Source organism: Elgaria multicarinata, chromosome 10, assembly GCF_023053635.1.
Source record: "Elgaria multicarinata webbii isolate HBS135686 ecotype San Diego chromosome 10, rElgMul1.1.pri, whole genome shotgun sequence".
In the NCBI taxonomy this organism is placed as follows: domain Eukaryota; kingdom Metazoa; phylum Chordata; class Lepidosauria; order Squamata; family Anguidae; genus Elgaria; species Elgaria multicarinata.
The window spans coordinates 18,796,135-18,819,374 of record NC_086180.1 but is presented as its reverse complement, the minus strand read 5'-3'; the positions used below and the strand labels follow the sequence as shown (position 1 = coordinate 18,819,374).

The following is a 23,240-nucleotide window of genomic DNA, read 5'->3' as shown; positions in this document are numbered from 1 at the left end:
GTGTGCATTTACCCAAAGTTGTATCTGTAATTGCTCATTCATCATACATGGAAACCATCACTTAATGTTGCCATCAAGTAATGAATGAGCTTATGTGAATCAGCTTCTGTGAACCAGGGGTCTTTGATGAATGAACATGCATATAGAACTTGGATTTTAATTATATTGTCTCTGTTTATGAACAATCCAATATCCATTGAGTGAAAATGCACAATTTATTGCAAACAAAATGGTAGCAGTTGAAAACATGAACATAGCATTTTAAATTTATTTTTTTCTTCATGTCTGTTGGAATTGGGTAGCAGACTTTCTCCTAACATCTGCCCAATTTGAGTTTGAGCCTGATTCTAATCACACTTACTTAAAGGTCCCACAGATTTCAATAGCTGTTGCTTCCAGATAAGTGTGTTTAGCACTGTTATCTTTGCTTCTATATATATATATTCCTTGTCCACCTTTCCATGGCCATCATGATAGCTTCCAGTGCTGTAAGGCATACTAATTTGGCTGACCTTCACTTTAGGTCAATAATCACTGGTTGAATCATTGCTCTCACTGCCCGCACTTATAGATTCGCTTTCCGTGCCCACGTCTTCCGACTGAGTGCCGCTGTCACTGTCCTCACTTGTGGCAGATTCATTGTCACTTGTATTTTCTGTGGTGTCTTCAGAACCGTTGCTGGTAGTATCATTTTCAGCACTCGCATTTTCTGAATCGCTCTCGCTTTCATTGCTCATCTCACCTTCACTCTCACTCTCAGTGTCAGATTGGCTGTTTTCACTGCTACTCTCACTGGGGTCTGGTGGACCACTGCTATCACTCTCACTGCTGCTGTCGGATTCACTTTCACTCTCACTGCTGCTGCTAGACGTGTCACTCTCACTGCTGCTGTTCTCACTGCTGCTGCTGCTGTCAGATTTGCTGTCACTTTCACTGCTGCTGCTGGACTTGTCACTCTCACTGCTACTGCTCTCACTGTTGCTGCTGTCAGATTTGCTGTCACTTTCACTGCTACTGCTGGACTTGTCACTCTCACTGCTACTGCTCTCACTGCTGCTGCTGTCAGATTTGCTGTCACTTTCACTGCTGCTGCTTTCACTTTCGCTGCTACTGCTGGACTTGTCACTCTCACTGCTGCTGCTGGATTTGCTGTCACTCTCACTGCTGCTACTAGACTTGTCACTCTCACTGCTACTGTCAGTTTTGCTGTCAGTTTCACTGCTGCTGGATTTGTCACTTTCACTACTGCTGTTTCCACTCTCACTACTGCTATCTGCTTTGCTCTCACTCTCACTGCTGCTGCTGGATTTGCTGTCACTTTCACTGCTGCTGCTTTCACTTTCGCTGCTACTGCTGGACTTGTCACTCTCACTGCTGCTGGATTTGCTGTCACTCTCACTGCTACTGCTGGACTTGTCACTTTCACTGCTACTGTCGGATTTGCTGTCACTCTCGCTGCTGCTGGATTTATTGTCACTCTCACTGCTGCTGCTGGACTTGTCACTCTCACTGCTACTGTCAGATTTGCTGTCACTCTCGCTGCTGCTGCTGCTGCTGCTGGATTTACTGTCACTCTCACTGCTGCTGCTGGATTTACTGTCACTCTCGCTGCTGCTATCAGACTTTTCACTCTCGCTGCTGCTGCTGGATTTACTGTCACTCTCGCTGCTGCTATCAGACTTTTCACTCTCGCTGCTGCTTTCAGATGGACTTGGGCTGCTCTCGCTGCTGCCGGTTGTGCCCCCACTCTCACTGTCATCACTGCCCGATTGGTTGCCACCCTCACTGTCCTCGCCATTGCTCTCTGACTGCTCACTGCTCTGGTTCTCATCAGTACTTTGTTCCTCATCTTCCACAGATGTGCCTGCTGATTCCTCCCCACTGCTTGCCTCGTCAGAGGGATCTTGCTGGCTACTGTTCTCAGCGCCGTCCAAGCCGGGTTCATCCCCTTGCATCAATTCATCACTCAGACTATAAACATTGCTGCTCTCGCTTTCACTGGTGTCCCCGGTGTCACTGCTATCCTCTTGATCACTTGTGGGTTCATTCCTGTGCTTACTGGCATCTTGAGAGGTGGTCCCATTATGAAGCCCCTCCTCATTCACATTATCGCCACCTGTGGTCCCATTGCTCACAGCTGTATCATTACCATCTGCACCCTGGAGACCAAAAGGAAAGGGAAGCATCAATGCAAGCAATTCAGATGGCCATAAACAGCCACGAATTTGCCAAAAAACACAGAGCCAAAAAACCAACCACTGATGTAACTTTTACTGAAACCAACAAATCACTCAATCTGGTGTATTTGGACTCAAGTTGATTTAGTGCAATGGAAACCCAGGGGACAGGTTCTAGGATTTTATTTATTTTATTATTTATTATTAACATTTATACACCACTTTATTTGCTTTTTTTTAAAAGCCAACAAGGCAATGCAAAAAAATTTAAAACAAGTAAACCCTGAAACAATTAAAAACACCAACATTAAAAACAGTAAAACATTAAAGCATTAAAACGACGGCATTCAAAAGATGTGTCTTCACGACCTTTCTTTAAAAAATAACCCAAGAGAGTGGGGAATGAATGTAGTTCTTCTGGAAGCATGTTCCACAGATTGGGAGCAGTGCAGGAGAAAGCCTGTTCATGCGGGCGTGACAAACAGATCTCTTCTGCTGAACGTAATAATTGGGCAGGTTCATAGTGAGACAGGCAGTCCCTTAGATAGCCAGGCCCTAAGCGCCATTTAGGGAGCTGGAAATTAAAACCTTGAATTGATCCTAGAAAGCAACTGGCAACCAGTGCAGGACTTTCAAGAAAGCTCTACTTTCTATTTTTAGGAATGCCAATAGAAACATTATTCCCAAAGCCTTGGTCACCCATTTGCTGGTTGCAGCCAGGTGGGAAATTGCCCAATTCTTGAAAAGCTACAGACCTTTTGACCATCAACGCTGGTTTGATAAGATTTGGAAACTAGCTTTAAATGATAAATTGACACAACACAGCAGGTTAGCAAGAGGAGAAATAACATCAGACACATTTGTGGGAAACTGGTTGGATTTTTTCACATTTATTAATATGAATCCTGGCGAACCTAGACCCCCAATGACTCAGGAATCCTTTTGGTCAGAGGTTCTAACTTAACCTGCATCTTTTTCTGGTACCAAGTGCTTATTGAAGGAATGAACACCCATGCTTTTTTATAGTGGTGCTGTGGGAACATTTATATTGTTGTTGAGTGTTTTCTTTTACTCTGTGTGTTTATTGTATTTGTCCTTACTTGAAAATCAATAAAAATAGTATTAAAAAAAAAGGTGTAATATGGTCCTGATACTGTGCACCAATTAGCAGCCTGGCTGCCACATTTTGTATCACTTGAAGCTTTCAGACACTCTTCAGGAGGAGCCCCACATAGAGTTCATTGCAATAGTCAAAGCATGATGAACCATGAAAACTGATGGCGCTATATAAATATTAATAATATTAATATTTATAATATTAAATTTATAATAATAACAACAACAACAACAACAACCAGGGCATGGATAACTGTTGCCAAATCAGACCAACTCAGGAAGGGTCGCTGCTGGTGCACTAGCTCTATTGAATTCACTTGGACTTACTTCTAAGTAGACCCATATAGGATTGTGCTGGAAGTTAACTTCTTTTAAGATCCAAGTCTGATTTGGGGGTGATTCCACACTCCCCTAGCAGCTCCCCCCCAAACGGATTCCATATTGTTCAGGAAGGGACCTCAGATCTCCAAAAGACTTTGGGGGTGGGGTGTTCAGGTAGTTGCAGTGGGAGGAAAGGAGGAGAAACTTTCCTTCCACAAATTTCCCTAAAAGTGCAATCCTGTGTATGTTTAGAAAGAAAGAAATGCAAGCTGAGAGTTGTAGGACTTTCTTCGGCCTAAACATGTGCAAGATGGCACCCTAGGTTAGCTTAGGATCCAAGCCAATACATTTAGGCCTCAAACTGTAGATTAGAGCCCTTGCGCAATCAAGATGAATCACATGATCATGATTCCCACTTGACAGTGTAATTGTGCCATATAGCTATCACAGGGCAAGTCTTTATTGCATCTAAGAGTGGTACCATCAACATGTGAAGATCCCAAAGCTGCCCCTAGGGCTGTCAGAGAAATCCACGATGTATTCGGATTTCTATTAATCTGACTTGCAGATTCCGCAGCAGATCAGTTTTTCCCAAGTCATGTGGTTTCCAGGGATTTCAGTTTTTTACTCTTTGGTCAAGTGGAATGACATTCTCATACAAAAATATCTGATTCTGTAAATGAGCAGACAATGGAATGAAAGCTGCCTGATAATCCAAGTAAAAAAGAAACAATGGATTGAATAAAATCCATATGTCCCTAGCTGGCCCCTTCCCTTGTAAAGCTGGCAGTGACCTGATCTTGTCGAGCTCAAATACCAGGGACAACATCTCTTCCCAAACAAACAAAGAATAACAATGGCATTGCCCAACTCACCTTAGCAATGCCACTGCTTTTCTTTTCAAGGCACAATTCTGCATTTTGGTCCTCTTCAGCACCCATGCTTCCTGTCCCATCATCACAAGTCTGATCATTGTCCCCATTACTATGATTTTTACTCTCACTTACCCCAAGATCTGTTGTACCTTCTGAGTTTCCATCTCCCCAGCCATCACTAGAACCTTCTTCACCAATACCACTGCCACCTTCATTAATGTCTGCCCAATGTATACTCTCGCCATGGACGTTTCTTCCCACAAATGTGTTTGTTGTGTTATCGTCAGACCAATTATTTGCATGTCCATGACTACTCGTGCTTTGAACATGGTTGCTCTGGTTTTCCGTAGTGTCACCATATCCTTCTGCCATCATATTGCTATTGTTGGCTATCTCTCCTTCACTGTCCTCAACATTTTGACCAGTCTCAGAATATTCTGTTTGGATTGTATTATGAACATTCTCTTCTCCAGTCCCATTACTGGTACTGCTGAAATTCCCACCTTCCAAGTTACCCCTAAGGGTTTCCTCTCCAATAAAATCCCTCTCCGCAGCTGTTTCTTCTGTAGTTCCATCTGTTCTGATGTGACTATGGTTAACCTCAGGTCTTCCATCCCCATTACTAATAGCATTAACTAAATTAGCACCTCCATGGATTACATCTACATTCATGCCGGCTTCTTCTCTTTCACATTCTTGATGGTCAACACTGACTCCTTCTCCATTGATGCAGTTGATGTTTCTGTGGCTTTCATGTTCATAAAATCCAATGTTGTTCCCTGCAGCATCATGTTCACTGTTACGATCTGCACTTGTTACAACCTATGAAGAAATACACAATAAAGAGGCATCAATGAAAGAGAAACAGTGGGGACAGAATAGAAATAAAAAGGAGGGGGGAAACTAAGAGTTGGTTTTGTGTTATGGGTTCTATGTAGGGACCACTTTAGGTTGTATCACAAAGTGGCAATCATAACATGATCTATAGGTGATGTCAGGAGGAGTCAAGGCTGCAGAAAGTCCTGAACTAGGCACCTGAAAGATGTCAGGTGATCTAATTGCATCTGGATTCCTGCATTGAGCAGGGGGTTGGACTCGATGGCCTTTTAGGCCCCTTCCAACTCTACTATTCTATGATTCTATGGAGCATCTCCCCTATGAGGGAAAGTTACAACAGCTGTGACTGTTTAGCTTGGGAAAAAGGGGAAGGTATGAGGAGACATGATAGACGTGTACAAAATTATGCATCATGTGGAGAATGTGGGTAGGGAGACATTTTTCCCCTCTCCCATAATACTAGAACCTGGGGTCATCCCATGAAGCTGATTGGTGGGAGATTCAGGGCGGCTTTAAAAGTTGGTTGGATTAATTCCTAGAGGAGAAGGCTATCAATGGCTACTAGTTCTGATGGTTATGTACCCACAGTTTTAAAAAAAATAAGAGCCATGCTGGATAAGGCCAAGGGTCCATCTAGTCCAGCACTCTGTTTACACAGTGGCCAACCAGCTGTCAACCAGGGACCAACAAAGCAGGACATGAGTGCGACAGCACCCTCCCACCCATGTTCCCCAGCCATAGGTGTATATAGGCCCACTCACTTTACAGAAGACCTGCTTTCTAGCAGATGAAAACTGCTAGAACTGGTTTGTTGATATGGATCAACACAGCTGCTTGCAATGTTGGATTTCCTTGGGGGTGGAGACTGCATGCTGAGTACCTGCACTTCAAAATTTACCACTACACTTGTGTGTGTGTGTGGGGGGGGGTGTAATTTAGCTTAAAAAATTGTAAACTGCCCAGAGAGCTTCGGCTATTAGGCAGTATAAAAATGCAATAAAATAAATAAATAAATAAATAAATAAATAATAAAATAGAGAACTTCTGGGGGTTAAGGCTGTGGATTTCATCAAGGCCCCCTACCACCTCCCCGCAATTCAAGCACTGTAAATCTTTAATTTGATTACTTTTTTAAAAAAATGAAAGTTCTCTTTATTTATCTAGCTAATATATTTTATTACCTGTTGGTATAATTATTGCATAATTTTGTAAGCGCTGTATGTTTCAAGTCATGTATATTAAAATGTCCTGTAACGTCTCTTATAACACACTTTTTATTCTTCTAAAGTTCACTCCCCGGTGACCAAAATAATAGGAGTTTGCATGTCTTGGGCAGTGAACAAACGGCTGTTGATCTTCCATATCCTTTAGTGACAGTGACAAGGCCAGGTGGCTGAGCTGTTTTCAGGCTTAAGGCCATGTGCTGGAACCTGTGACAAGAGCTAAAATGGGAGTTTAATTTGGCACAGACAGGAAAACCGCTGTTCTTTAAATATTAGTTTTTCAGGAAGTGCCAAGTTAGGCCTGGGCAGAATGTCAGATTTCAAAGGAGTGCAAGATCAAAACGACACAGTTGGGTGTAAAGATAGCATCACCTGACCTTTCTATTTATTCTACCAGGGGCAAATGAAAAAGGAGTGGCTGTATATTAATCTGTTGCCACAGCACTCTTTTGCCTCCTTCTCCTTCTCCTCCTCCTCCTCTTTCTTCTTCTTCTTCTTCGGCTGCCTCTCAGAAACTTGCTGGTTTGTTGTGGCGTAAGATGTGTGGCAAGAGTATAGGTCATCAGATGCATCTGATAAAGTAGGCTCTTGCCTCCAAAATCTCAAACTACGTTAAAGCCATCACAGTGCTGCGATGGGAAAGATAGTAATATACTATATTGGGACCACGTAGCTTGAGCTTATGCTGGCATTATTATTATTATTATTATTTATTTATTTATATAGCACCATCAGTGTACATGGTGCTGTACAGAGTAAAACAATAAATAGCAAGACCCTGCCGCATAGGCTTACATTCTAATAAAATCGTAATAAAACAATAAGGAGGGGAAGAGAATGCACCAAACAGGCAGTATAAAAGTCAGAACAAAATCAAGTTTTAAAAGCTCTAGGAAAAAGAAAAGTTTTTAGCTGAGCTTTAAAAGCTGCGATTGAACTTGTAGTTCTCATCAGTGCAGGCTGGTGGCTCTGATGTCAGTGGGGCAGTGAATCCGCTCCGGGTTTCAGTCAGCGCCAGTCAGCCCTCTAAAGGAGCTCAAAGTGCTAGTATTGACATTTAAAGCCCTAAACGGTTTGGGGCCAGGTTATTTGAAGGAACGCCTCCTCCCATATGTACTTACCCGGACCTTAAGATCATCTACAGGGGCCCTTCTCCGTGAGCCCCTGCCAAAGGAAGTGAGGCAGATGGCTACTAGGAGGAGGGCTTTCTCCGCTGTGGCACCCCGGTTGTGGAATGAGCTCCCCAGAGAGGTCCGCCTGGCACCTACACTGTACTCCTTTCGCCGCCAGCTGAAGACCTTTTTATTCACTCAGTATTTTAACATTTAATTTTAACTTAAATTTAAATTATACTGTTTTAACTCTGTATTTTAACCTTATATCAATTTTGCTGCGTGGTTTTATCATGGTTGTGCTTTTTATATTGTATTTTGTATTTGTGTTTTTAACTTGTTGGTTGTTTTATGATGGTTTTAATTTTTGTGAACCGCCCAGAGAGCTTCGGCTATTGGGCGGTATAAAAATGTAATAAATAAATAAATAAATCCAAGGTGCTCCTTTAGAGGTCTGACTGGCACTGACTGAAACCCAGAGTGGATTCACCGCCCCACTGACATTGGAGCCACCAGCCTCCACTGGCTTTTATTGATATCTTTCTTTTCTTTTTGGACTAGGGAAATGTGCATGTTGTTTATTAGGAACAGATCTTATGTTCTTCTTTCATCATGCATCTTCCCACCCACACACCCCGGAATTGTTCCTCTTTGTTCACAATTTAAGAATGCTGCCTTTCGCACCCTCTCTGTAGATGTATTGGCTGTAGTTCAATGCATCTCGAGGGAACCACGGTGGGGAAGGCTGTACTGTAGGACTTTCCTGTTGCTACCAGACATCCCAACAGAGGTGTCTTGGGCTTGACATTTTGCTGAGATATCTTGGGCTCATCACAGAGACTACCCATGGCCAGCCCAAGATATTTTGATGACTGAGGCAGAATAGTAAATGTTCCGCATACACACCAAGTCAAGCGGCATAGTACACAAGCCCAATAAAATTATTTGGGCTTCTAAGGCACAACATCCCACAAGGGCCTCTCCTACTCTCTGATAGATGATGATGATGACGATGATTACATTTATATCCTGCCTTTTTTTCTCCTTAAGGAACCCAAGGCAGTGTATTTATCCTCTATTTATCCTCACAACAACAACCCTATGAGGTAGGTTGGGCTGAGAATCTGTAAGTGGCCCAAAATCACCCAGTGGGCTTCTATGGGTACTAGAACCCAGATCTCCCGACTTCCAGTCCAACACTCCAGCCACTACACCATACTGGCTCTCTGCCCTTACAGGACACCCCAAACCACCTGCCTGTGGCAGCATAGCCACTCTGCCTTATGGTAGGGCTGGCCCAATGAGAACCTCACTTAATGGAAGTCATTCTCCACTCCACCAAAACATTTGGGACCTCACAGTTCACCAGATCCCTAGAATACAGCCTCAAACTATCCTGCTAATAGGAAACTTTCCTGTGAACAGAACTCCCTGCTCTAGTTCTGTGGCTTAATATAGCATAGCCTGTCCTTTTGCCCTTCCTTTTCACCTGCTGAATTCCTTAAATTTAAGAGAACACTACGAACTGTACAGCAAGCACTAAACAACAAAACAGACCAAGAGCAGAGCAATATGAATGTATGTCACAGGAAAATACATCCGTGCAGAAACAATTTACATGCATGCTAGGAAATCTTTACAAAAACATGTGCTCACCTGATTTCCCCTGATGTTACTGTCACTCCTTCGTTCATTCTCCGAGAGCTTTAAATCAGAAAACATAGTTAAAAGGGCAACTGAAGTTCACTGAAAACACTAATCAGCTTCAAAGAGAGCAATTTTGTCTGATTTGTAAATTATATAGTAGAATTAAGTAACATGAAACGGAAACATCAATAAAAGGGGGAAAGGGGCCTGGAGAAAAGAGGATTTTAACAGGCTATAAAGGTTAGCATTTTAAATAGGATATTTTCCACGAAAAATAATTTGCATTTGATTTCTTTTTGCACTTTGCCAATTTCATATCAAGTGCCTTGCTTTTCATACTTTGGGCATCCATGTCTTCCTATTAGACAATTAGCAACTTTCAGAAATAAATATCCCACAAATAATAGCACAAACAGACAGTATACTACTGAAGAATGAATGACCAAATAATTAACTTCTGCTGCACATGAGCGGGGAGACTTCTGGGTCGTTGTGGCATGATAACATCATTGCACAACAATAGAGTAGAGATCTTTTGCGCATGCTCCGTGAGGTCGACAGAAGCTAGGGAAAATTTCAGAGCCGCACTGTGCTTTATGTGTGCAGAGTTGCATATGCACGATCTGGCACATTGCCAAGTTAATGATGACCTTCCCCAGGCGACACGATGGAACCTTTTACACTGCGAGTTCTTCCTACATTACAGCCACTGCTTTCACATGTCAACATATTCATTCATTCATTCATTCATTCATCCATCTATTGATTGATTGATCATTACATTTATATGCCGCCTTTTTCCTCTTGTAAGGAACTCAAAGTAGCTTACATGGCCCTCTTCACCTCCGTTTTACCCTCACAACAACCCAGTGAGGTAGGTTAGGCTGAGAGACTGGCCACAAATCACCCAGTGAGCTTCATGGCTGAGTAGTGACTAGAACCCAGACCTCCTGAGTCCCATTCCAACACCCTAGCCACTACACCACTCTGACGCTCCAGTCTATGGCATAGGCTACAGATTTGCCTGCTATTTTTGTTTCACTGAAAAGATCTGACATTTGTTAAAGAAAGCCACCAAGAAAGACTTACTGGGGCTGTCCAAACGCTTGCAACAATGCAAAGAAACACAATTGTTCTCTTCATCTTCATTGGCAGGCACAGCCTGACCTTTCAAATGGGCTGTAAATAAACAGATCATAGAATGAACTATACACCTAAGCATACAATATTATGTGCATAAGGGTCTACACACTATTCAGGAGCAGGGGTGGTATCAAGTCTACACTTGCCAAAAGCCCACATCCCAACTGGGGCCCACTGACAAGACACCCTGGACTTGTCCCACCAATGTAACCTGCTTGTTCACCTGCCTCTCACTCTGGCCCAGACAATGGTGGTGGGGAGGCGGAGAAGCAGTAGATGCCACAGCCCCCACTGAGGGAGAGAGCCCATTGAAGGGTGTCTTGCCCAAGCGCCCTCAAAAACCTGGCGTCAGGAGTACTTTAAATGGGAAATAAAACATGAAACAAGTGGAACCTGGAACAAATTGTTTTAGCGCAGAGTGCTGTTGGAAGAACCCCCTTTCTTAATGCCTGTTTGTATCATCATCATCATCATCATCATCATCATCATCATCATCATCATCATAAATTTATTTCTTACCCGCCTCTCCCTTTGGATCGAGGCGGGGAACAACATTAGAACAGGAACCGATACATCTTAAAAATTCATGATTTAACATTGATCTGGATAGGCCTGCCGGAAAAGGCTAGTCTTTAAAGCTGCCTTAAAATCACACAGAGAGTTAATTTTACGAATCTCCTCCGGCAGGCCATTCCACAATCTGGGGGCGACAGAAGAAAAGGTCCTCTGGGAAAGTGATGTCAGCCTAGTTTTAGCTGACTGAAGTAAGTTCACCCCAGAGGACCTGAGCGTGCGGGGCGGACTATATGGGAGAAGACGATATATTATTATATGGTATAATGGTATAACTATGCCATTCTGAGGACAACTGTATGAGAATGGGATATTTTTTATTATTTATGTATTACATTTCTATGCTGCCTTTTTCCTCTTGCAAGGAACTCAAGTTAGCTCACATGGTCCTTCTCCTCCTCCTCCTCTGCATTTTATCCTCGCAACAACCTCATGAAGTAGGGTTAGGCTGAGTGTCAGTGACTGGCCCAAAGTCACCCAGTGAGTTGCACGACCAAATGAGCACTAGTCACTTTAACCACAACACATCATCATCATCTACTGTTATTGTTTCCTGAATAGCAATGGGCATATCTTGCAGCTGATTGGGATGTAAGCAGCCTACTAGGGAGCAAGGCTGTGCTTTTGGTTTTCTGATCAAATGTTCTCAGAAAGAAAACATTTTGAGATTTATACCAGTGAAAGTATACCGCATGGTCTACTTCACGACAAATGTGAGAAGGCCACACTGACCCAATTTTAAATTGGAGCACCTCCCAACCGAATGGCAGCTAGTTCTTCCTTTCAATTGGGGGCTTTTTGGTGCAGTTGGAGATACAGCACAAGCTTATGTAGTGGTGGTGGGGGGCATTCTTGCTTGTACAGTTGGTGTAGGAGACCCAGCTCTGTTCCAAACAAAACACAAACAAACAAAAAACCTTGGCTGAGTTCCTAGACTGCACTTGCAAAGCTTTGTGAGACAGTCTAGGGATGTTTTTGAATGTTTTTAGGGTGTTTCAAGGATTTTTTAATCATGTATACTACATTTTAAATCAGTTTTTAATGTGTTTTATATTTGCTGTTGTTCTCTGCCTCGATTCAAGTGGAGAGGCGGGTAAGAAATAAATTATTATTATTATTATTATTATTGGGATGAGGCAGAAGGGGGGGGCATTTTTGAACCAAGACACAAACCAAAACTGAGTTATCCTTTGAAATTCGCACTTCTCCAAATTTTGCAGTGGAGTTCTCCAATCAAAATATGTGTATATAGTGAAAATAACATTCACAAATGCATTATATTTGGAAAACATATGTATATTAGGCAAAAGTGCATGCAAAAATGCATGTATTTAGAAAAATGCATATGAATTTTCATGTGAATATTTTACAAAGTTCTCAAAGCTCAGGACAAACTTAACATAAGTTTGGAAAAACGAGAAGAAAGAAACTGAAATTGACAGATTCATCCATCTATACTATGGAATGACACAATGCTTTTCCTAAGTAATTATAATAATTTAAGACACTGATTTAGTTATAATTCAAGACTCTTAACTGTTAGAATACATTTACTGAAAGCAACAATTATTTTCTATTTGCCATTTAACCTGCACATTGATAGAAAAGCATCAAAGATCTGGAATGCTTTTCTTGAGGAGGAAGGAAATGTATATTAATATAAATTAGGACTTTACATTCAAAACTACAGTCTATTTCTTGCAACTCCTGGGCTCATGAGTAGTCCCACTGAACAGAATGAGATTTTCAAAAAGGTCGTGTTCACTTTTATGTCGTCTCACATTTGCAGCTATCCACACAGTGCTTTGTCTTATATTTTAATTTGAATTGGGTTCTAGTCCACGCAAACTTATGCCAAAATACATCTGCTAAACTTTAGGGCACAATGATACCCTTATTTGTTGTTTTAAGCAAAATAAAGTAGCTGATGGTCAAGGTCAGTGTTTTCTTACCTTGACTTCCAAGAACGGTGCTATCTTCAAGATCTCGAATCACGGCAACCCGGCTGGCTGGAGCTGTGCTTGTCACCTTTGAACCCGCTGAGATTTAAACCCTGCTTGTGTCAGATACTAACCAATCATTGCTCTCGGGGCGCTGTAAGATGCAACTTTGGTGGTGAAGTACATATTAACCACCCACGTTTCCTTAACCTGACAAAAGGCTTTCATAGCCCCCAAAAATCAACTCGGTTCCAGTGTGACTAGACTGCTTTCTTGCTGCTTAATTAAAAAGCTCACATGTAGCCTCTCTTTAAATATATAGAATCAGCTGGCTAAAGTAACCAGCAGTGCCTCCAGACACGGTGACCCAGACATTTTTTCCCCATTGTGGTCATTCAACTTTATAATCTCCAACTTTCTCCACTGAATAGCCATCCTTGGTGAAAAATGTGCTTTGCTCAGGATGGGCATTAATTACTCAAATGGCCGTGATAAAGAATCACCCTGTTGGTCTGTCATGATGCACTCAATCTTTCATTATGCAAACTATTTTGAAAGTCATAAAAGCATGAAAGTAGGTGGCATTCAATAGGCTATCCAGCAAACCTTTTCATACAGGAAGGAGGGGTCCCTTCATCAATAGTAAAGTCATAGAATCATAGAATTGTGGAGTTCGAAGGTACCACCAGGATCATCTAGACCAACCCTCTGGGATGTGCAGGAAAACCAATTAAACCATCCATGAGAGGTGGCTGCCCAGCCTCTTCTTAAAAACCTCCAGAGATGGAGAACGCACAACCTTCATAGGTAGACTGTGCCACTGTTGTACAGATCTTACCATCAGGAAGTTTTTCCTTATATTTAATAAAAAATCTAGGTAGCTTTAACTTATAAACATTATTTTGGGTCCTAATTTCTGTGGCAATGGAATATAGTTCTTGACCATCTTCCCTGTGACATCCTTTTATGTACCTGAACACTTCTAACATGTCTCCCATCAGTCTTCTTTTCACCAGACTGAACATCCCAAGTTCCTTCAACCTGTCCCCATAGGGCATGTCCTCAAGTCTTATATCATCTTTCTTGACCTCCTCTATCTCTCTTCTAACCTGTCAATGTCCTTCTGGAAATGTGGTGCCCAGAATCATGCACAATACTTCAAGTGTGGTCTCATTAGTGCTGAGCAGAGAGGAATAAGGACTTCTCGCGTCTTTGATACAATGCTTTTTCTAATGCTGCCCTGAAAGTCTCTGCATGTCTTGAGACCAGCCTTCCCCCAATCTGGCACCATCCAAATGTAATAGACTGCAATTCTGATCAACCAGCATAGCCAGTGCTAATTGGGGTAATGGGAATTGCAGTCCAGCACATCTAAAGGTACCAGTTTGGGGGAAGACATCTCTATATGTCTCAACTGAAGCTCCATCCTCTTCCCCGCTGTGAGCCACCCAGAGAATATTTGTGGATGAGCTATCATATACATTTGTAAAATCAACTTGTTCAATCAAAATACCATGACCTAGCAGATATTCCTGGAAAGTTCAGAAGCAGGGCATGATGGCAAGAGACACCCACTGTTTTTTGTCCTCAACCAAGGTGTGTCTCCTCTGGACTCCGTGTAAAGTATCTTGTTTTATCTTTGTAAAGCAGGTGGCACAGGACCAGTAGACAGTGGTTGGGTTCACACAAGACACTAACCCACACTCACTGGTTGGGTGTAGGTTGTTGTTGAACCATGGGTTGTTTGTTGAACTGTTAGCATGTTATCTGAAGCCAGGACATTTTCCCCAGAGTGGCTTCTTAACCATGCAGTGTGGCTTATTTTTCTTGAACAAGCCACCTTGAGAATGCATGGTTTGTTGTTGGATTGTTTAGGTGAGTTAGTGTGTTGTGTGAACCCAGCCCATGTGTGGTTTGGGTGCAGAGTGGCTACGCTGCCTGGGGATAGCGGGAGTTGTAGTTCAGCTCATCTGGGGTGAATCTACACCTACCGCCCTTTCGCAAGGGAGGATGGGTGGTTGCGAGTTTTCCCAGTTCTGCGATCATCACTCACGGGGCACACGCCAGCGATGTTTCCCACAAGTAAAGGAGTGCTATTGTGGGAGAATAAGTACCTCATTACGGCAGTTGCGAATGTGTTTCAGGAGAAGGGGGCACGACTAGGCAGATGGGTACAGGGCACTTTTTTTTAATAACTCCTGAGAGATGCGCAGCAGCGCAAATACACAGCTACACAAGAGGGGATAGGCACTGTGTCAAAAAGGCGCTTCTGCGCAGGGATTTGTTTGTTTACAAACAAACAAAGACCTCGGTGGCGAAAGACACTAATGTCCATGTGCACGCCCCTCACAGCTAATTGGCTGTTCACTGATCCAGGAACTCACAGCGAACAGCAACAGCTTGGCAAAGGGGGGCACACCAGCTGCAGACCTCGGGACTGTAGTGTAAGTGGGGGGTGGGGGTGGAACCATGACAAAAGCAGTCAGCGAAATCCCGGAATAACTGCATGGTGGACTCGAGATCACAGTGGGATCAGCATTGCGTCATGTGGCCTTGCAGGGACGACTTTGATATTATCCTGGAATAAACAGCTGGTGTAGACACGGCCCTGAAGGGCACCAGGTTGGGGAAAGCTGAGCGTCAGACATTATGAGGTGAGCTGTTTTCAGAAACTTGTTTGGGTGTTACATTTGATGCAAACTATAGAATATCCAGCAGGGCTTTACATTCAGCAGTGAGGAAGGCTCTCAAAAGTGCAGTGACGTCTTCAAAGCATAATGTGAGAAACAATCCTTAATAATGGGCAGCCCACCTCTGGCTATTCCTGCAAAAGAGCAGAAGGGGGGAAAGTGTGCCATATATCTCCACAAAATTCTAGCCACACTATTCTTTGCTGCAGCCTAATTAAAGAAAGCAGTGCGGCTGAATTTCAGGTATAAAACATCTGTTTATCATCCACTCTATGGGCAGAGTGTGGTCAAGTGCACAACAATTACTGGACCACACAGTTCTTTTGCTGGAAACCAAGATGTCAAGTAGCAAAATGGTACCTAAGAGAAAGCTTGTGCTTTGTTCACATGGGAATTCACAAGGTGCTCTTTGAGGTGGTGTCTGGGGTGGGGGGATGGAGGCGTCTTCAGTGTAGGCTTCAATATCAGGCAGGCAGTTAAACATTTGTCGTTTAGCGAATTAGACTATTACAAGAACATCCTTTGATGATATCTATCCTCTGATAATATCTATATACCATGACCCCATCTACACAGGGCATTTACTCTGGTTCTACTGCACCTCCCAGATGATCATAACGCATGACACACAACCCTCTCCATAGCAAGCGTGGGTATTCATGCTGTAAAAGCCTCCTTGTTTTTTTCAAACTCGTGTTTCTGATGGATTTTTGCATCATGGTGGCTTCAGCATGGTTTGGGAATCTGTAGGTCCTCAACTGCCTTCGGTGCAGGCTGGGGGAGCTGCACTGATTGAGGAAGGAAAAGTTGTGTCATGAAAAGGTGGACATGAGGAGAGAAGTGGGCTAAACATGTCTACTTGGAAGTAATTCATTGCCTTCTACTGCACTTTACAGAGTACAAGTGGAGAAAGGGTTCAGGAGAAACCTTTTGCCTGCTCTTTTTTTTAAACCTCTGGGCCACAGAATGTGTGCATAGGTTTAATTATTTTAAAGTAGGGCTGTGCACATACACCCCAATTCACCTTGGAGGCTATTTCAAAGCCTTTGAAATTCCCCTGATTCGACTTGTGGTGCTTCAGGGCTGGCCACCTCACTTCAAAACCATTTATTTATTTATTTATTTATTTATTATATTTTTATACCGCCCAATAGCCGAAGCTCTCTGGGCGGTTCACAAAAATTAAAACCACAGTAAAACACCCAACAGGTTAAAACACAATTACGAAATACAATATAAAAAGCGCAACCAGGATAAAACCACACAGCAAAGTTGATATAAGATTAAAATACAGAGTTAAAACAGTAAAATTTAAATTTAAGTTAAAATTAAGTGTTAAAATACTGAGTGAATAAAAAGGTCTTCAGCTGGCGACGAAAGCAGTACAGTGTAGGCGCCAGGCAGACCTCTCTGGGGGAGCTCATTCCACAACCGGGGTGCCACAGCAGAGAAAGCCCTCCTCTTAGTAGCCACCTGCCTCACTTCCTTTGGCAGGGGCTCACGGAGAAGGGCCCCTGTAGATGATCTTAAGGTCCGGGTAGGTACATGTGGGAGGAGGCGTTCCTTCAGATAACCTGGCCCCAAACCGTTTAGGGCTTTAAATGTCAATACCAGCACTTTGAATTGGGCCCGGACCTGGACTGGCAGCCAATGAAGTTGTAAAAGGACTGGCGTAATGTGATCTCGCCGGCCAAATCCAAAGTGAGGGCCTCCCCCCACGGAAGTGGGTCAGCCCTTGTGGGTTCCTGGGCATCTGCTGCATGGCCACACAGCAGGCACACACGCTCACCCTCCCTCCGTTGTGGGATTTACCTTTGCCATCCATCAGAGGCTCTGTAATTTTCATAGATCTATGGCTGCACACTACAGAAATGGCCCTTTACATGGACTCACTTATGGTCCATGGTCACAACCTGCTGCGTTCTAGCAGGGTGTCAAGGGTAGGCAGTGAGGGGTTTTGTTTCCACACGGGGAAGCATTCAGTCCCTCACCTGATGTTTAAAGTGGTACAATCATCATATAATCTGCTGTTTGTATAGCCTAGAAGAAAGAGCCACCATAACAAATGGAAGCAATACATGGAGTACAACAAACGGAAAAATTAAGTCAAGGCAGATGTCAGTCCTGAAGTAAAGAGACAAACACAAGGACTCTCAAAGTGTATGCAACACTCCTATAAGCTGCCTATAGGATGCTTTCTCATAAAAGGAAGTCAATATCCTTTGGGGTTTGTATGCTATAATTATGCTTCTAATTTGTCTAAATATATGAGTTCTGCATGTAGCAGGTCAGGAAGCAGTACCACACACCGCTTCAAAGCTTGGGAAAGTGGTATATCTAAGGTCAAGAAGGTTGTCAAGCAGTAACTTGTCTTACGTTTTGGATTATGCCATCCAGCTTAAACAGTCCCACTACCAAAATTTACTGATACAACCACCACCACCACCTCAAATTTGGATAGAACTCTGTAATTTGGCCAGTTGTGATAATTGTGCAGGTGCAATTGTATTTGCCATTTGACATGCAGTAATTGCAATTGCATTTAGTATGTGACTATATTTTAGGGTGACCATATGAAAAGGAGGACAGGGCTCCTGTATCTTTAACAGTTGCATAGAAAAGGGAATTTCAGCAGGTGTCATTTGTATATATGGAGAACTTGGGGAAATTTCCTCTTCATCACAAGTTAAAGCTGCAGGAGCTATACTAGAGTGACCAGATTTAAAAGAGGGCAGGGCACCTGCAGCTTTAAGCATTGTGATGAAGAGGAAATTTCACCAGGTTCTCCATATATACAAAAGACAACTGCTGAAATTCCCTTTTCAATTCAACTGTTAAAGGTACAGGAGCCCTGTCCTCCTTTTCATATGGTCACCCTACGCTACTATATACTCGGAAGACCATTTAATAGTACTTAGAATTTGACAGCATTTGCAGGTGACAGTTTAAGGTATTTCATATTTGAAGCCCGCCAAGAAAACCATTTGATGTTTGTCAAAACAACTACCAACAAATAAAAAATTAAGGAGAGAGAGGGAGAGAAGCAGGCCAAGAAGGCCTCAAGGCCTGCTTCAAAACAGGGCAGGGCTCCTGCAGCTTCAACAGTTGTGATGAAGAAAGAATTTCACCAGGTGCTGCCTGCATACAAATAACACCTGCTGAATTCCTTTTTCAATAACACTGTTAAAGACACAGGAGCCCTGTCCTCCTTTCTATATAGTCATCCTTCTTGAGTTATTCAGAACATTCTTACTGACAGATTGAAACTTTCCCAAGCCAGTCTTCTTCCGAAAATTAAAACGGCCATCCCATTGCAGACTTCAGCTGAGAAAGACAGTAGAAGAGAGAGGAGAGCTGCTATAGTTGTATGTGCTTCTCATGTGCTGCTGTGTATGTTTGCACTTCTTTGCATGGGATGTGCTGCCCTGCATGCTTGCATGTGACGTATACAATGCTTGTGCTGTGTGTGGTTGCCTGTAATTTTTGGTCTACGTTTGCCCATGACAAACTGCTTCATAAGAACATAAGAAGTGCCATGATGGATCAGGCCAAGGGTCCATCTAGTCCAGCACTCTGTTCCCGCAGTGGCCAACCATCTGTTGACCTGCAAAACATGGGTGCACAACAGCCTGCCACCCATGTTCCCCAGTAACTGGTGTATATAGGCTTACTGTCTCTGATACTGGAGGCAGCACGTAGCCATCAGGACTAGTAGCCATTGATAGCCTTCTCCTCCAGGAATTCATCCAACCCCCTTTTAAAGCCATCAAAACTGGAGGCTATCAATACATCTTGTGGTAGTGAATTCCATGGTTTAACGATGTGCTGGGAAGAAGTTCTTCTTTTCATCTGACCTGTATCTCCCACCAATCAGCTTCATGGGTTCTAGTATTATGAGAGAGGGAGGGAAATGTCTCCCTGTCCACATTCTCCATACTATGCATAATTTTGTACATGTCTATCATGTCTCCCCTCAGCCTCCTTTTTTCCAAGCTGAACAATCGCAGCTGTTACCTTCGCTCATAGGGGAGATGTTCCAGCTCCTTGATCATTTTAGTTGTCCTTCTGCACTTTTACCAGCTCTACAATATATTTTTTTCATATATATATATATATATATATATATATATATATATATATATATATATATACACACACACATATATATATACTCTCTCTCTCTCTCTCTCTCTCTCTCTCTCTCTCACACACACACACACACACACACACACACACACACACACACACTCTTTTGCATGCAACATGCTGCAGTGTGTGCTTGTGTGCAATGCAGGGAGTTTTTGGCTGTGACATGCCACTACCCATCTTAGCATGCAATGTAATGTGCCTTCATTTACTACCTTAACTTTTACTTTAAACTGAAAGGTTTTGCACCCTAGAATTATATTATTATTGTTTATTATGATTTTTAATCTTGCTTTTCCTTTGAGGTAGAGTGACCATATGAAAAGGAGGACAGGGCTCCTGTATCTTTAACAGTTGCATAGAAAAGGGAATTTTAGCAGGTGTAATTTGTATATATGGAGAATCTGGTGAAATCTCCTCTTCATCACAGCAGTTAAAGCTGCAGGAGCTATACTAGAGCGACCAGGTTTAAAAGAGGGCAGGGCACCTGCAGCTTTAACTGTTGTGATGAAGAGGAAATTTCACCAGGTTCTCCATATATACAAATGACACCTGCAGAAATTCCCTTTTCAATGCAACTGTTAAAGATACAGGAGCCCTGTCCTCCTTTTCATATGGTCACCCTATCTGAGGAGGTCAAGGGCCTCCTCGCCTCATTATATCTGTACAACAATCCTGTGAGGAAGAATGAGCTGAAAGAGAATTTCCAGCTCGGGGTCACCCACTGACCTTTGAATTTGAGTCTCTCCATCTAAGTCCAACACAGGGCAGGTCCTACCATTCGGAAGAATGAGGCAGTTGCGTCAGACAGCAGATTATAGGAGATGGCAAATATTGGAGGAGATATCTATGCGCCATGTGCCCTGCTCTGCACCCCCGAAGTTAACCTGCTGCCTTCAGGTGCAGTGGAGGACTTTCTCAATGTTGAAGACAGATTCATTGAATTGCAGGAAGTACCATCTTGTTCTTCGTCTCAAGCAACAAAATGTCTTGGGCTGGCCCTGGTCCAAGACCACTACACTACACTGGTTCTCATCAACTCTTTGTGTAAACTGGGCCTAGGTAGATAAGCAGAAAATGGTTAGCTGGTGGAAGGTCTGGAAGTGGTTCTATAAAGTTACCTTTTTGGCACTCAGCAGGGTCAAAGAAGGTGTGCAGTCTAAATAAGTATGCTCATCCCAGTCATTATCTGTCTGGCAAAACAATATTCTTGTGGGAAGAGACGGCCTTTAAATAGATAAACCACAGTATATTAAACACAAAGGGCTAGTTACTCTTGCAGGCTGTTTTGGAAATGAGACATAACAGCTCCAACCACAGACACCCAGAGAAAATATATATGTTTTTAAAAATGTGCCTGATTGGCTCCTTTTCATCTAAACTTTTTCAAGAGCTAAACTAAATGCTACATTAAATATATACATTAAATATAAAAGATTGAGCTGGACTACACTCTGCATTAAATTTGTAGTGTGCAGCTGAGATCCTAACCATGTTGTTTACCTTAGTGTAAGCGTATAGGGTCCCAATCCAGATTGGGACCAACACACATAGGTAGGGGAAGTTTATAACATCTCATCTGGCCACTTCCTCTCCCCACCTCCCAAAAATTCCTTCCCTATAAGGGGGACGTAAAAATGGGGGCACTCCATAGTTGAGTTTTTGTTCTCTTTAGTTTCTGCATTGTGGTGGTGGTGGGGATTTGGGAGGTGGTGGCTCAGTGGAAAGGTTTAGACCTCCCCTACTTGCGTGCAGCGGTCACAATCCAAATCAGGCCCCACACGCTTACACTAAGGTAAACAAAATGGTGAGGATCAGCTGCATGCTATGCATTTAATTTACTGTGTAGTTTAGCCAACACGCACTCTTTTTGAACTGTAGTCATTTTATCCTGTTGCTGAAGTTGGTTGTCAGCTCACAGATAGAAGTCTGGACAACAACCTAAATTTACTCAGTGTGTCTAGTATATTAATATTATGTCAAAAGCAATATTCACATTACCAGCTAATCATGGGGGTCTATTTCCCTTGAATGTGGGGATATGACGGAACTCTCTCACACTCTCTTACACACACACTCTCTCTCTCTCTCTCACACACACACACACACACATACAAGGTAATTTTGCCTGGCTGTTATTTTTTAAAAATTTGCCCTACCCTGTGCCTGTTTGCATTCTCTTCCCCTCCTTATTGTTTTACTATGATTTTATTAGATTTGTAAGCTTATGCGGCAGAGTCTTGCTATTTACTGTTTTACTCTGTACAGCACCATGTACATTGATGGTGCTATATAAATAAATAAATAATAATAATAATCCCCCTCTGCCTTTTTCATTATTTAAGCTGTACACCTTAGGCAACTGGCCAGCTTTTACAGTAGCAAAAGTGCTGAGCTATACCTGGGCCTATCACTGAATCTGTTCTTCACTGCTCCACCCCCTGAACCTCCTCTAGGCTCCACCCCTTATCCAGAAGGAAGAGCTTTCAGGCCCACCGATCGGAATTCCTAATTTCCAACACTGGCACTCTTATCCCTAGGTGTGTATGTGAAGTGCTTTACATATTCTAAAGTACAGCATGAGGATGAGGAGGATGAAGATGATGGTGGTGGTGGTGATGATGATGATGATGATGATAAAGAAGATATTTTCTTGCTACTTATGAAAACGAATCATGTATCAATCATCTTGCACTATCTTCTGTGGCGGGGGGAGGAATCCCATTAGAATCCAACTTTGTTCATCTCCTCTGGGAAATAAAAATGCCACACACCTTCCACTGTCCTTGCAAGTTTGCCTACAAGCTGTTGGAGCTGTCTGTGCTGAGCCTGAAAGTAATTACACAGTACTCCTTGTGGCTGTCCTTTAAGGAAATTGAGTAAATACCACGTTCTTTGGAGAGATATCCCTTAGGCAACAGAAATGGTGGGGAATGCAGCACCATATAAGGACTTCCTTGTTGTTGTAACCTGTGTCTCCCTCATAGGTTCAGAGCCAAGATTCACTGAGGTGTAGAAATAAAGGCTTAACCCCCTCAGACAGGCGAGTCATGAGGGTACGCTCACTTTTCCTGCTGCATGAGCAGCCCACTCCAATATACACTGCGAGCATTGATGGCACAATATATGTGTGACTGTCACTATACAGGTGGAATTCTTACACTAAAAGTGCTTCCCATGTAGGTCGCTTATAATGTTTGAGGCAGATCTGGGAAAGGTGGGGGATGACGAAAGCTTTACAAAAGGTTCAGGGGTGGAGCCAGTGAGGAAAGCTTTACAGTTGGGGAGCAGGACCTCAGGCCCGGGGAACAAATTTACCCCTCCAAGATTACCCAGAAGGCCATGTCCCCTTTCCCTAGCCCGTCCCCTTTCCCCAAACACCAATCATTAGGTGGCTTTCTGCCTTTTCTGTGAAATTCCCTTTTCTATACAACTGTTAA

General features: G+C 42.9%; 2 protein-coding genes across 2 annotated transcripts in view; both read right to left on the bottom strand.

Annotated features, from left to right (window-relative positions):
* Positions 1-23,240, bottom strand: part of IBSP (integrin binding sialoprotein) — a 347,644-nt gene that overhangs the window by 99,598 nt on the left and 224,806 nt on the right. The window lies entirely within an intron of this gene.
* LOC134405024 (dentin sialophosphoprotein-like) lies at positions 525-9,355 on the bottom strand. Its single transcript, XM_063136082.1, has 4 exons — positions 9,318-9,355; positions 6,672-6,756; positions 4,490-5,311; positions 525-2,159 (listed from the first exon to the last, which is right to left on the bottom strand). Exons 1-4 carry the CDS (start codon positions 9,353-9,355, stop codon positions 525-527), a joined length of 2,580 nt encoding a protein of 859 aa, XP_062992152.1.